This window comes from Siniperca chuatsi, linkage group LG22 (genome assembly GCF_020085105.1).
Source record: "Siniperca chuatsi isolate FFG_IHB_CAS linkage group LG22, ASM2008510v1, whole genome shotgun sequence".
Lineage (NCBI taxonomy): Eukaryota > Metazoa > Chordata > Actinopteri > Centrarchiformes > Sinipercidae > Siniperca > Siniperca chuatsi.
The window spans coordinates 9,671,766-9,686,631 of NC_058063.1; the positions used below are offsets into that span (position 1 = coordinate 9,671,766).

General features: G+C 39.8%; 1 protein-coding gene across 11 annotated transcripts in view; it reads left to right on the plus strand.

Annotated features, from left to right (window-relative positions):
* Window positions 1–14,866, plus strand: part of LOC122869672 (collagen alpha-1(XXV) chain) — a 154,044-nt gene that overhangs the window by 76,523 nt on the left and 62,655 nt on the right. For all 11 annotated transcript variants that reach the window (XM_044182869.1, XM_044182870.1, XM_044182877.1 and 8 more), the window contains exons 3-4: window positions 6,850–6,894; window positions 10,808–10,815. In XM_044182869.1, coding sequence (XP_044038804.1) covers window positions 6,850–6,894; window positions 10,808–10,815 — 53 coding nt within the window. The remainder of the gene's footprint in view (window positions 1–6,849; window positions 6,895–10,807; window positions 10,816–14,866) is intronic.

The window sequence follows — 14,866 nt, forward strand, 5'->3', positions numbered from 1 at the left end:
GTGTAGTTGGAAATAAGGATAATGAAGATATATGCCACAGAATCAGGGAATAATGTGAAATATCCTTTAGAACATTGTTTTTCTAGGTGAAGTCGGGGTCTTGGGAAAATTTAAATAGGCCTTCGAATTCTTCTGCAGAATTTGGTGTTTGTATTGTGTTGCCAAAAACCCTAGAGTCTGTTATAACATAATGAAGTCTTGATTTAACACTATAGGCTAGTAGCTTAGCACTCTTTAAACAGGTTAACAAACTATTATACAAGTCTGTATTATAATCCGCAGCTTATTTTTGGCTTGCAAGAAAAATAATCCAAACGGCATGGCTCCTATTTAAAGGCAGTTAAAGAACCACTGCCGTTAAACAAGGTTGATAATAGGGTTGCTCTTTGAAATGGCTTAACATTACATGCTAACCATGCTGTAGTCTGCTCCTTGTATCACATTGCAGGAATGTGGAAACTTACCTCTAATTTCCAGGAGTTGAACTTCCATTGACACAATGTGAAGCTGACTTTAAGTGAATCTCAAACATCCATATATTTCATGTTTGCATTTGGAAGAAAATCCTACCAGAGGTAAAGTTTGTGTTACGTGTGTCAGATCAGCTTTTGGGTGCTTTTGTAAGAATTTAGACAACCTTCGGTCGACCTCTTTCAAATTGTTGACAGCCATTAAATAGATGGTGTGCTTTTCATATGGCAAATTAGCACATACATAATAGGGTCAAGTGAACTAGCGTTAGACCAGCAGAGTCCACCAGTCATGCTACTAACATTTGGAGAGCGATATGGTAATTTAAGTACCATCATTTACGGTCCTGGAGTCCACGAGTTCCATGGGACTGAAAACTTGTTATTTGAGAAGAGACTCTTTGTTCTGCTTTCTGTCTCTTCTCTCTTAAATTGAAAGGGTTTGAAGAAGTTAAAGGATTAGTAAAAGTAGTTAGGAAGTCGGAGTACTACAAGGCCTTCCTTTCCGGAGCCAATTTGGTGGGTCACAAGTTCAAGGAGACTTTCCTTTTTCTCTCAACAATACCCATGGCCGATGACCTCAAGTGGACTGGATGCTGGTGGCGACACAGTCCAGATCTTCATCTCGTCGTACTGTTATCTGTTGACTGTGTTGGACCTAAACCTAACCCTAATGCTTTGAATCAGGTGTTTGTGCCAAAGGCACACAGATGCAGTTTAAATGTAAAGTAACCCCAAAGACCTCAGAGGTTCAATAAACTATGAAAAAATTTGAGTCAGCTGTAACACCTGAACACCATGTGTTGAGAGTACATGAAAACTAGCAATTGAGCAGAGAAGTTAGAACAGTTAGCTAAAAGTGATTGATAAATGGTTGAAATAGTTAGCTAAACGTAATGGATAAACAGTCGAAATAGCTAAAAGTCATGGATAAATAGTGAAATAGCTAAAAGGAATGGCTAAATTGATGAAATAGATATCTATAAGTATTGCATGAGTGGTTGAAATAAATGGCGGTGTCGAGGAAAGGGTACTTGATTTTCTAATGTGACAGGGCTGTGGGGGTGCGTCGGTTGTGAACCACTGAACTTCTGCATGGACACGAATTATTAGCATTTAAAAGTAATCCTCATTGTTGTCTGTCAGGTTTTACATCGAGCTCTTTACTCTTGAGGGGAGTAAAATCACAGACTTGACATTTTGACTTGAGTATTTTACGAGTATATTTTCTCTACTTAATTCCATTGAAAAAGTGCACATATTCCAAAATTGTTGTGCTGGCAAGGCTCTCTGTGTCTCTGTTAGCTGTTAGATTTTGCAATTCATATTTTCGCAACAATACACATCCTCTTGGAGGTGAAGAGAGCAGTGACATTCACGGATGAGGCTGATTGTAAAATTGTGGTTCAATTTCCATTTTTTTCCCTTGGACAGTGGACCCAGTGTTCCATGAATTAGCATTTTATGTGCTGATTTATTCATCGTCATGAATAGTAATAAGGATCTTGGATCTAAATTGTTGTCCTCTTTGCCAGATGTTTCCACAAAAATGTACTTGTAAAGTAACAAATGATTGTACAGTAGAAAGCCAGCTTTTGTGCAGCTTTAGTTGCGTTGACCTGGATACTCAAGTGTTGCCAGGTTTAATAAACTCATCCATCCATGTTGTGGGATTAAATGGACTATATTAAAGTCTGTTTTGACTAAATCTTCCTAAATTCTTGGAATGCTTGTAAAGACATTGATCATCAGATTTTTTGAGAAATATTCTGAACATCTCAGTCAACCAAACTCCAAGCTCCAAGTTCTGAAACTAGTTGGGAGCCACCTTGAGATGGCCCGATAGACTGTATATGCTGTTGCTGTTATTTAATTCTGATATTGACAGACAGTGATGAAATTGAAAACAGATATTGAACAGTTTGCCAACGCAATAGTGAAGCAGACATTTCTTTTACGTCATGATGGAACCTGACAATCATGACAAAACCATTGTCATACATCTCAAACTGAGACTTGAAAGCAAAGTCTATTTAAAATCATTCAAAGACATTTTTGGCCTGGGGGGCCTCTTCTACCCTTGGCGTAAAATTTACCATAACTGAACCAAACGTCGGTATAACAATGTTATGTCAGTCTCTGAAAACATTGGTATAGGAAGTATTGTACCACTATGACATTTCTCCCAAACATTCATGCTTGACACTGTATTTTTGTGACTCATATATAAACAGTAAAGTCAGCATGTGGTGCTTTCAGTATCCATGAAATAGGCTAGTTGTTTACAATGTAGCATGACAGCAAGGGAAAATAGTTTTAAACTGAACCGTGGAAAATGTGCAGTGAATCAAACATGAAATCCTTCTATGTTTGGCACTAAGTTGATCTCAATAAGCAGGTGTTAGTTGCATGGTCATTAGAAAGCGCAGCCTTTTGTGTTCAAAGTGTGATTTTTAGTTTAGTTTCAATGATGACACCATTTACATTTGAATCATCACTCAGCAAAAACCAGAAGTACATTTAGCTGCCTGTGTTCTGAGTATTTGATTTCATTTGCACAAAGAGTACACAGCAAGTGTCTTTCTGAGAATCAAAACTGTTTTATTTTTAACTGATGACATTTTAACATGGGACAATACAAACTATATCATTATAAATCTCACTTGTAGAAAACATCTAAATTTATTCATTTTACCTTAGTTTGCTAAGAAGTCTAAAGCCAATTCTCTTCAAACCTGATTTATTTTGGAGGTTGGAGCTGGTACCTAGTTTGCTATTTTTGGCATAACTTTTATTCTGAGGAAAGCTGTATTACTTTGCGAGAGAAGCATTGAGTGGTCTGATTATGTATATCAAGCTCTGAAACAATGCTGGTATTGTAAATGAGTCAGGCCCGGGCTGGTTCACTTAAAACTGATTGATTTGGAGTAAAAAGAGAAATAGAGCAGAGGTGCAGCTCTGTTCTGTTCAGGGCCAATCAGTATTTTATGGGTGATGGGTAGTGGTAAAATGAAATTTTGTCTCAAATGCATGAAGTATAAACAAGAAGTTTATTATGTCAAGCAATGCGTAACTTTGAAATAATGTTGTAATGAACATAAGCAAAAGTATTCAAAAAGATTACAGCCATGGCTTAAAAACAGCATGTTTCACAATACTGCCAATAACATGGGATTCTTTTCTGCCAAATGGCATTCAAATGACTACTACTATCAGTGTTTTGGACGAAAACAGTCTGTGGGATTGTTGTGGACTATTCCTGAAAAAGCATACAATGAATACATTTTGAGACTTGAAAGCATTGTGCTGATGGTTTCATGCTGCTCTTACAGCTAACTTGGTGCCGTTCACGTCACACTTGATTACCATCATATTAACAGATACAATGATGACATTTGAGAAGTTATATGGTACAATGAATTTGAGCAGTGATGATTCTGTAATGATTTTAAAAAACAAAAACAAAATCACTGTTCTCATATGAATGACCTCAACTGGTGATGCGCAATATGACAATCTTACATATTCACTGGTCAAAATTCCAATTTGCAGTGTGATGTGTTGTGATGTTTGACGGTATCCTACTGTCCACTGTAGCTATTGACACACTGCTTTCTGACTTTGCATTCAAGTCACTGCATACTTGAAACTCTCCTACTAACCTGAAAGTTTAAAACGGTATAGTTCAGTATCTTAGTGCTAGCAGTGTTGAACTGTTAAGATGTGACTATGTAGACAGTTGGATTCATCCTCTGGGGACCATAAATGTCTGTACAAAGTTTCTTGACAATCCATCCATTAGTTGTAGATATTTCAGTCTGGACCAAAGTGGTGGACCAACCAATCGACATTGCCATCAGTGTCGCTAAAAAGGAACCCAAACATCACTTACTGTATATTGATGATTTTTCTCACTGGACCTGCATTGTAAAGTGTCTCTCTGCTGCTTACTTTCCAAAATACAAAAGCCACTAAATAACACAATGTAAAACACAATACACAACACCACAGGGTCCATTTTGTTATGTCTGACCAAAAACTTTGTCTTACCAAGCATTTGAATGATCAAGTTCACTTTGATTTATTTCGCTTTCAGCCTCAAAAGCTGTTGAAAAGGTTGAAAAGGTTTCAACAGATTGTTCATAGCTGTTGACCCTCATCATGAAATTCCCTGCCACATTTTTTTCTGAAGCCACTGTTCCATGACCGTACTTGGGATGCTGTGAGAAAAAAGCAGGCCAATACAATGTTTTTGAGCAAGAATGATGTTTTGCCTTGACAGGCGGCTTAGGATCTCTCAGCACTTCAGAGCCCAGTTTGAGTCCTATTAATTAAATTTATGACCAGAGGCCTTACAATACTTGGTCACTTTTTTTTTTGTCTTGATTAAAAAAACATCTGAAAACCTGTTTTGACTGGTCCTGATAGACTTTGTTAAGTTATTCTTTCACTTGTGTTTCAGTTGGGTTGAATGGGAATCTCTCCTTACATACTATAATCAGAATGAAAACTATTGCGATGACTATTGTGAATCATGATGATATCTGAAAATAATGTAGGGTATTTTGTCTGGACCACCAGCTCCCATGTGGGGACTGTTTTCTCAGCAACTGTCAAAAATATACCTCCGAAATCAGGAGGATGTCGTATCGTTGCACAAAATATTCCTCTCAGAGGTGTCAAGTGACATTTCAAAGTGAGCAATAATGAAGCGACTGCCAAGTGCTGTAAACCTTCCTCTGTTTCTTTTAAAGCCTTAAAAACAAACCTATGGAGAAACCAGGGTTGATGTGAACCATAGTAAAGTGAGAGTCAAACTCCACCTGTGGTTACATACTTTAAACTGTGGCTGGACCCTTTGCTGGCAGCGCCTGACATTATCCTGGAAACTGTCCAAAAGGAGCAGAGTTGGAGGCTGAAGTGGAGCCAAACAGTGGGATCAAATTGAGGACTAAGCATCATACAAAGAGTTGTGCAACATAATCCTTCATTTTGCACCCCACTAACACATCTGGAGTGTCCTAAATCAGTCAAATACTGACTGCGTAACACTGTTCTTTTTATTTTGCCCTTTACTTTGTAACTTTAATTTCTTCCTTTATAGAGAGATGTATTCAGAGTGCAGGACGGCTGGCAAATACAGAAAGAAAAGTTGATTAGATGACATGCTGAAACATAAAGAGGGAGGTTTTTGTATAGGCTGGGATGGAAGGTCAGATCAGGTTATTTAGATTTGTAGTTTTTAGTTCTGTATTTTTTTTTAGCTGCTGACAAAAGCCAAGTGTCACAAAGTCATCACTTGGAGCAAATTTTGACACAAAGGCAACTAATGTTGAGCTGTGTGGTCTTTTCAAAAATGCTCACCAACCCCATTACATTTCTGTAATTATTCTGAACCTCCAACATGAAGACAAAATGCTATTCTTTGGCGGTCTGGGGGTCAAAAGAGTTTTCAAAATGATTTGCATAATAACTCTTCACATTGTTGCTGCCTGAAATTGGATCTGGATATTTTCTGTGATGCAGAACTAGACAGGGAAGATTGTTCCTCTTGATTACATTGACTTCCAATCTTTTTGATCCTGACAGCTCCTTTAATGTTGAGTGGAAAGAGCAATTTTCCTTCCTAGATATTATCCATTCCATTGCAAGTTGACAAGTCCTCCTCAAATGTGGAGAGTTTGTACTACTGTGTAACCATAAAAGCTCAACTATTAATTTCCAGCTAGTCTAAAAGTCATAGCTTTACCCTTTTGACTAAATTGTGAATGCACACACTTTTTGAGAGCAAACAAAATGTCTGAAAATTTGTTTCCAGCTGCCAACCTCAGGAAAAGACTACATGTATTGCTGGGAGGAAGAGGTCGTTTTGGGAGAGATGCTCCCAATTTCCAAATTGAGAACTACCTGCATACAATACGACCCAGTCAGGTCTTCAACATGTAAAACCTGGCAAAGCGTGTAATTGTTTTACTCCTCCAGCTGAGCTTTAGCAGATTGATAGTGTTGACAGGAAAATGGCAAACAAGAACACACTGTCTAGATAAACAAATTAAAACCAGAGCATCCGTGCTGAAAGGAAAAACTGAGGGGAAAAAAAGGAAAAAGAAACAGGGATGTCAGCATGAAGCGTCCTTTTGTGGCAAGACAGTGTGTGTGTTTCCTTTTTCCACCTCAGTTTATGTATAAACAGAACCTAAATATTTAATGAACCTTGAGATTTTGAGGTGTTTGTAGTCCAAAGGCAATATTTTTCAGTGGCTCTTCCTCATCCAGCTGTAGGGTGGTGTGACTGTGAGAAGACTTGATGAATATGAAACTTATACAAACAAAAAGACAATCAAATTACTCACTAAAATGTATTCTGCTTTTTTTGCAGGACCTCCGGGAAAGCGAGGAAGAAGAGGCCGCAATGGAGAACCTGGTATGTACATTTGTGTGTGTGTGTGTGGCCAAAGATCACTGACGTCTCAATCCAGAAACGTTCAAGGAATAATTCAGTAGGATCAGCAAATCATACTGCACTTACAATCATGTAAAAGTACACTGTATATCTTTGGAGGCCAAAATAGGTTATAGATGTGTAATTTGTGGCCTGCGTGGTTTCAGTGTTCACTTGGATTGTTTCAGCTTCAGTTGCTATAGAAACACTCGATTTTCACAGTAAAACTGGGAGACAGTGCAGTTTGAGTAAAAGTGATGCCCAAACTTGTTGAAGCTGATGACATCCGTCAAAGTTTTAAGACACTGTAACCCTTCTATGCTGATCCTAGGCATGATGTACTTCAGCTTCAGTATATATAATAACCCACGCTTGTTAGCCTCCACAAATTCAGCAACAAGTTGTCATAATGCATTCAGGATCTCTAATGTCCCCTCCCTCCTCCCACACTCGCTCTCCTGAGCTGACTCAACAAAGTTGGCCGAGCCGAGGCCTCGAGCATCTAGGAAAAGGACATGTTGTGCAGCGACACTCCCACAGACGGAAAGTGTCGCCACAAATTGAATTCACAGTGAGAACATGTATTTGGCAGGGAGCTGCATCCACACTCCGTTCACCTGATAGTGAAAGTGATAATGGACTATGAGAGTGTGGTGGTGTTCCTGCGTTGAGAGAGCGCAGTGCAGCAGAGCGCAGCCAACGCTTTGGAACAACAGTATTGCCCTTGTAAAAAGAAATTAGAGAGACAGGGCAAAGCAAGGTCCCAATTTTAAGTGAGGTAGAGTAATAAGGGAGCGGTTTGGTTTCACAGCCTGAGAAACAAACACTGTGTCTGCGAGGGGAGAAAAAACTGCTGGTTTTACCACCAAATCCAGCCACTACTTTTTAAGGTCACGGGAATCAAACCTAATCAGTCGAGGCCTGTTATTTGAGTATCAAAGATTCTATTACTTCCTTCATTTTTTTTGATTTTGCCAAATTCATTTAGAATCCCATTGTGGCCATGCTCTGCATTTTGAGATGGGGATCAATGTGGTGTGGTGCTCTGCCTTTCCCTTTTTTCTGATTTACTAATCAGTCAGTGTATGACTTGAAAGCCAAGGGAGATGAAAAAAATGAGAAATCAAATGACAAATAGACAACAGTTCAATGTTCTGGTTGGCTGCACATCTGAAATACCGCCAACCTTTGTTTATGCAACGCTTAACTTTCCAATAAACATCCACCGTGCCAGCGTATTTCAAATGGCACCATTGTGCAAGGACAGTTTTTTCTCTTTCTGCTCAGCCAGAGCAAATGTGAATGGCTTCCTCTTGACAAATCAATTGGAAACAAGCAACCAATCATACCCACTCACAATGTCTGGACTGGAGTGGCACAGTGGTCTATTAAAGGTAGAGAATAGGGAACAATTGGGATGACAGGCCTTACCATTATGTGTAATAGCCCAAATTACAGTACTAAATTAGGCTGAAGTATGTTGTAAAATCAGACAGATTTGGCTCAAGTTTGTCTACCTGAGAAAGTACCTCACCTGCCAGAGAGGCTGTTTTATTAATGTCATGAACTATGAAGTTAAGCAGTATTCACACCAGCTTTTTATCTGCATGTTCACTGGTTATGTGCAGCTTCCACAAAAGCATTCATTGCATTTAAATAGCTTTACAAAAGCAATGCTTTAGAAGTCCTTGAACAGAGAATGTCATTCTAAATTCTGGCAATTAAATTTAATAGCTCTAAAAGTCATTCTGCATATTTGCATGCAATTATAGCTTAGTTATTTCTGCTATATTTACTGTTTGGATATGTTTTGGGAGCATAAAAAAGTGGAAACAATATTCAGTGTGAAACTCACAGAGGCATTCAAAACAAATACATACAATGGCACCATGCTAAATTTTTTGAACCCAGCGTCAAACTCCGTGTGCCTGTTCCACAGGAGGAAAAACTGCAAAAATATTTAGGAGACATTATTTATACGACTGAAACATTCAGTCCTTGATGGGCTCAGGCGTGCTGCAATCTGCACTGTAAGCCTTCTGCAAATCCAATTTCCCTCTTTTTAAGTTCTCAACACTGGTGGATGTTGAAGGGGAGCATATTTAATTCATGATTCGCTTTAACCAAAAGTAACTAAGCCGCAGCAAGTTTCCCACAAATTCATATTGAGGTGTTTTGCAGTTTACTCATCTACAAAGGCGAGGGTATGCTTTTGCCCAGACTTGGCTGCAACTGACAGAGAGAACAAATAGGAAAAAGACACGGTGATATTTACCTATGCATTAAAATGAATGGGATACTTCATCAGGATCTCTTGTTTGTTTACCGGTAACATATGGAAAGGAAAAGTGTGGCGTGACAGTTTAGGATGAAAACGTTTTTGTAGCAGTGAAAGACACATTCTCAAACTATTCTAGCAGGTGGTCAATGCTGGATAGTGTTAGAAGTTTCCTCCCATATTTTCCTTATGTGAATAATCAGTACTTTTTACTCATGAACCTGCCTTCACAAAAGGAGGAATTGATGCTCAAATTGTGTCGGATGAGCAATTTAACCTTACTGTGCTGCATCAGTGTCAATATGAAGAAAAGCAGCTCTTTCTTTGCAACACATGTCTGACTAATTGAAAAAAGTGACTTTGAATGCCCCATTGCTGCTTCCCTGCAACCTTTGTCATTTTAGAGCATAACAACTTTCACCATCATGTGAGCAATCACATACCCCAATACAGTGCATGTCCAGTGAGTTCAGAAACCTTTACATTATCTGGTGAATCTGGTTAGCAAAAGCAGGAGGGTGACAAACTGTGGAGGAAATGACTAGAGGTGCCAGTGTGAGAACAGAAAGTGAAACTCTGAGTGACTCAATGAAGCTGGAGCTTTGAGGGTGGATTTTAACATTATGTCGCTATGACTATTTCATTTTACATGGATTATATTCCAGCAAATAATATTTCTGGTCTAACTAAGGCCATTAAATTTAAGAATTTGAACCTTTTGAGGTGGCTATTATGTGCTTTGCAGCATATTGCACATTTTTTATCACATTATTTCTTTGATTTTTCTATATTTGCTAGATGAAAACTTTGTACTGAGCCGTTCGACACAGTGGGACATGTAAAAAAAAAAGCACACACAGCGGAGCAGGTTTATTAAAAGCTAAGTGGTCTACTGTAACTCAACGATCCATAAAACAATGCTATAGAAGTGCAGCCCAGCAAGCCTCAAACACACGGCTCCTTAAATGCTCCAGCTGTTGGAGCGATTTGCACTTTCTCCTGGTCATGAAGATGAACAGTTCAAGGACATAGGCCTTGTAAAGAAATAATTATCCTTTTTTTTCCAGGGTTAAAGCAGCTGGGTACCTTTTTTTTAATAAGAACCTAAAATGATTTGCAGGGTTCTGGGGAGCCCTGAAGTGCATTGGCACACAGTCCTTTGAGCAGCAGTAATTGGGAAAAAGACGAGTGTCACCTCACAAAAACGTGAAAGGATTTTTTTTAACAAGCGGCAACCCCTTGTAGTAGTGAAATTACAGCCACTTACAAATGTAAAATGTGATGACTAGGCCTGGTGGCCATTGTTGGATCAACTGAATGGAAAATAGATATGAATCTTTTGTCACAAAACTTGTTCTGTACCATAGAATAACAGATTCAGTTTACACTGAAGTAGAATGTCTGTCTATTCTGCATAGCCAGTGAACGCATCATGGAAGAGATGCATCTTTCATGAGATGTTCCTTCCCAAAGAAATAATTCTCAGCAAGACTCTGATTTCCCGTCTTAGTTATTTGGATATGTGGTTTTAGTGGAACATTGATGATCTGAGTCTGTTTGATCGCTGATTGAAAACACACTAACCAAGTTTTTTTTTCTTTCCCCTTTCTCTTTCAGGACCTCCTGTAAGTATGCCTGCTTCACATCTTATCCAAATGTGATAGCCATGTGAAGGTAAAAACTCCAACAGTAAAACATGACTGCATGATAGAACGTTTTGGGAAATTCACTTATTCGCTTTCTTGCTGAGAGTTAGATCAGAAGATTGATAACACTCTTATGTCTGTATGCTGAATATGAAGCTACAGCCTAACTTAGCATAAAGACAGGAAACGGGGAAAACAGCTTGCCTGGCTTTGTCCAAAGGTAACAAAATCCGCATACCAACACCTCTAAAGTCTTGTCATCACAATGAGGTTGCCAGGCAACCAGCGGAGACTCCAGGAAGTTACTGCACCCGGCCCCTGTAAAACCACAAATTGTCATTTTTACACTTTGTTTAATTTCTACAAAAATCAATCTACAAAATATAACATGTTAATTAGTGAGCTTTAGAGGTGCTAGTAGGTGGATTTTATTACCTTTGGACAGAGCCTGGCAAGCTGTCTCCTCCTCTTTTCTACTCTTTATGCTAAGCTAAGTTAAGTGGCTGATTTGGTTTACAGACACTCTCGGCAAGAAAGCCAAAAAGCATATTTCTATTCATAAGTATGATGCAAATTTTTTTACAGTGAATATGTTAAAAGCTTTAAAGCAAATAAAAAAAACTATAAAACTGTGTTTTTACAATTGATGTAAAAGACATCTGATTATGACAAATTTGCTACCAGAAATCTCAGTTGTACCTCACAGTCTGACTCTATTATTAAAATAATCTCTTCATCCCTGCTTTCCCCTAATAGGGACCCTTTCCCTGTCATTTGGGCAGTCTGGTTTGTAATATCCTTGCTACCAGCCTCCATCCCTGCCAGCTCCCTGCACCCGAACAGATTATCTCACCTCATTACACTACCGGGTGATCACAGATTCACTCCCCTTTACAGATGGAAAACTTCAGAGTTTCCCCAAAGATGAAGACAAACCCATAAATACATAAGCACTGGGGTTTGTGACAGTTCGCTGTATGACCAGGTCAAGCAGGCACTGTTTGTGTGTGCTCTGTTAAAATTATTTATAGTCCAGAGGCAAGTGTGATTGAATAGGTATAATAGTGTGTGCCGACTGAGCCGTAAAAGTTGTAAGTTAATCCTCAGAGCCTTCTCAGACACTCGCTCCTGGGTTCTGCGACGTAAGTAAGTGCAGGTGGTCTCACTTCTCAGCCTCTCTTGCCAGGCCTTACATCTGACGATTGAAATCATACTGTGAGAAGTCTCAAGAGCTGACTGAAGCCTGAGAAGTGTTGTCTCTGAAATGTTGGATTTGCCAGTAAATGTATGGGATTTTTCCTTTGGGTTGTGCCATAGTAAATCCAATGCATAAACAGTAAGAACCTGACAATGTTCCAGTTGTGGTCAGCAAATCACTCTCTGATGAAGTCATTCTAGGTAGCAGAAGGTGCTGTAAATGTTTGGTAGGGGTGCTAGTTTTATTGTAGGCAAAGCCACCAGGTTTAAGCAGAACCCATACTGCACTAAACAAAAAAAGGCTATAATTTACAGTACAGACCAAAAAAACTGAAGTCCGGGTGACTGACTGCATTTCTAAAAACAAAAAATGCAATGATCTGACAATGACTCACCCACTGGTCACCAAATCTGTTTCTGAAATAAAGTCCTGTGCCAGTTTCTTTAAAAAGAGACAGTAGTAAGTGATCTCATGTGGTTTCTCATTTGGTATGCCCACCCGGGGGATGGCAGGGGACATGTCGCTATGAATATTCAACAGCTCCCTCCGTAACTCTGGGAACACTGCGTAAACTGTACACAGCCCTCTGAGCCAAACAAACCAACCACTGCTGAAGCCATTACAGATCTCTGTGACGTAATCGTTACTCAGCCGCTGATGAATGGACAGGGACCAGAGAGAGAAAGAGAATAGGTCTCCTCAATCAAAACTCATCAGGAGAGACCCCCATTCTCGGCTCGCAATCGGCATTTAGACATGGAAAAGTGATTTCCTTTGTTTTTCCACTGCTTTTGGGTCAATTTTGCATGGGATTGCTGGGCCAGTTGTCAAGTGATGTTCAGTTGGATATCTCTTTCTTGTCCTCCAGACAGATTGGAAAAATATTAAGGGAGACATGTTACAGATATCGGTCAAGGCGATTTTCAACTCTTGCAGCATTTACAAGAAGAGTATTTTGCCTCTTCTTGCCACTGAAAGCAGATAAATGTTTTTTACTGTACATAAAAGTTAGTAAAGTCTGTGAAATGACAGCTGAAAAGACATGCAGCTGTCTTCGCTTCTCATTTCTTATCTTCTTTCCTCATCTTTCTGCGGCTCTTCAAGGGCGGTCCGTGTAAAAACATCAACCCCAGGCACCCACCACTGTGTGTGCACACCATTTAGCACCAATCAAGCATAAAACACCATCCCTGAGGCTGCACTCGAGTACCCACTAACACTACCCGCCGACTGTACTTTTTTAGCACAGACTATATGCCATGCTAAATTAAAATTATGCAGACAGAGAGAGAAACTAGCCTGCTTTGAAATCTGGTTAGAAGGAAGGGGAAATATTTGAAAATGATACAATGTTGGAAATATCAGACCCACTTCAGGCCGCTAAGCATGCCTCTGCACCACACTGGAGTCTGCAGCCAGGCCAGTTATAGTACAGCACACGAGCCCTTGCAAGAGTTCAGTTGTTCATGTTAGCAATGAGGTAAATAAAGCTGGTTGCATCTGTATCTGTATTTGACAAGTAGTTTCCACCTCCCGGTTTCATCATATGAGATTCCAGCAACGTAGGTTGAGGATGATCTGTCACAGTGTATGAATTATGCAGCTGCGTTACTGGGATTAGAGGCAATGTGGGGGTGAAGCAGAAGAGCCCAGGCACCCTCAACCCTTCATCCTTCATCTGTTATGCACCACAGCTCCACACCTGTTAATAAAACATATTCCAGCCGGACTTTGATCACTTTTGCCCTACTGAGGTGGAGAAGGTGCCACTTTAGTGCGACTCTTGTTAGAGTTGAAGGAGGCCCTGCATGCTCTGATGTTCGTTTACAGTTTTTGCCATGTTGCATGTTGTGAGTTAGAAACAGAAAATGCCCATTAACAGCTTGACATCAGAGCAGAGGGCATGAGCACAAACGCACAGAAGACTTTGGTACTGAAGAGGCCCACCGAGAGCTGCAAGTGGATCTATCTAACATGACAGCGTTTATTTGGGCAGTGGTGCTCGAAGAGGCCTACTGTCACTGGATGTGACAACATTAAGAGTTTGACCTTTTAGATGTCAGTCCTCTGCTCATGCCTTGCCCATCTGCAGCACTTGTCTGTCAGCAAATGACGAGAGGCAGCACTCGGACCAACCGTGAGGTTTACTCACAGTGATTTAAAGCAGTCAATAGTGCACTTTGGCTGGCTGAGCAGGATGAATACTCACAGGAGAAACTGACTGTCACTATCTTGTGTGGTAGGAGAATTAGCACAGTATGAATGAATGCTCAACAGCTTTTTGATTGAGAGGAATTTTCCTCCAACTCAAATCAAAAGATGAGAAATGTAGAACTGCCACAATGTGGTTCTAATTGAATCAACAGAAGAAGTTAAAGAAATACTTTTCCAACTGGAACATTGTCCTTTATTCAACATTTTATCTCCACAACAAAAATTTCATGGGTCAGAAATTTGCTTACGTGTTGTGCTGAACATTTTTTGGCTTCGATGTTTGGCTTTTTATGCCTACCGTTTACTTAGAGCTGCTTTAAATGTTTCCCCTCCTCAGGAATGACGAGACCTTCCCTGACTGTGATTGTGAATTACATATCTCCTCCATGTTTGATTTGCGTCTTGACACACCTATGGTCACACTATCAGTTTCGGTTTCCTCCGTTTACGGCGTCTCTGCTCCCACAAGAACATCCAGCACATAACAAGCGCACACACTCACAAACAAATACACACACATTAAAGTCATTTTATGCCGGCTAATTGTGATACACTGTGAATATGGGAACCAGATGCCATTCCCAAGTCAGTTTTCCAGTGTGGTTTTCCTATCCCTGC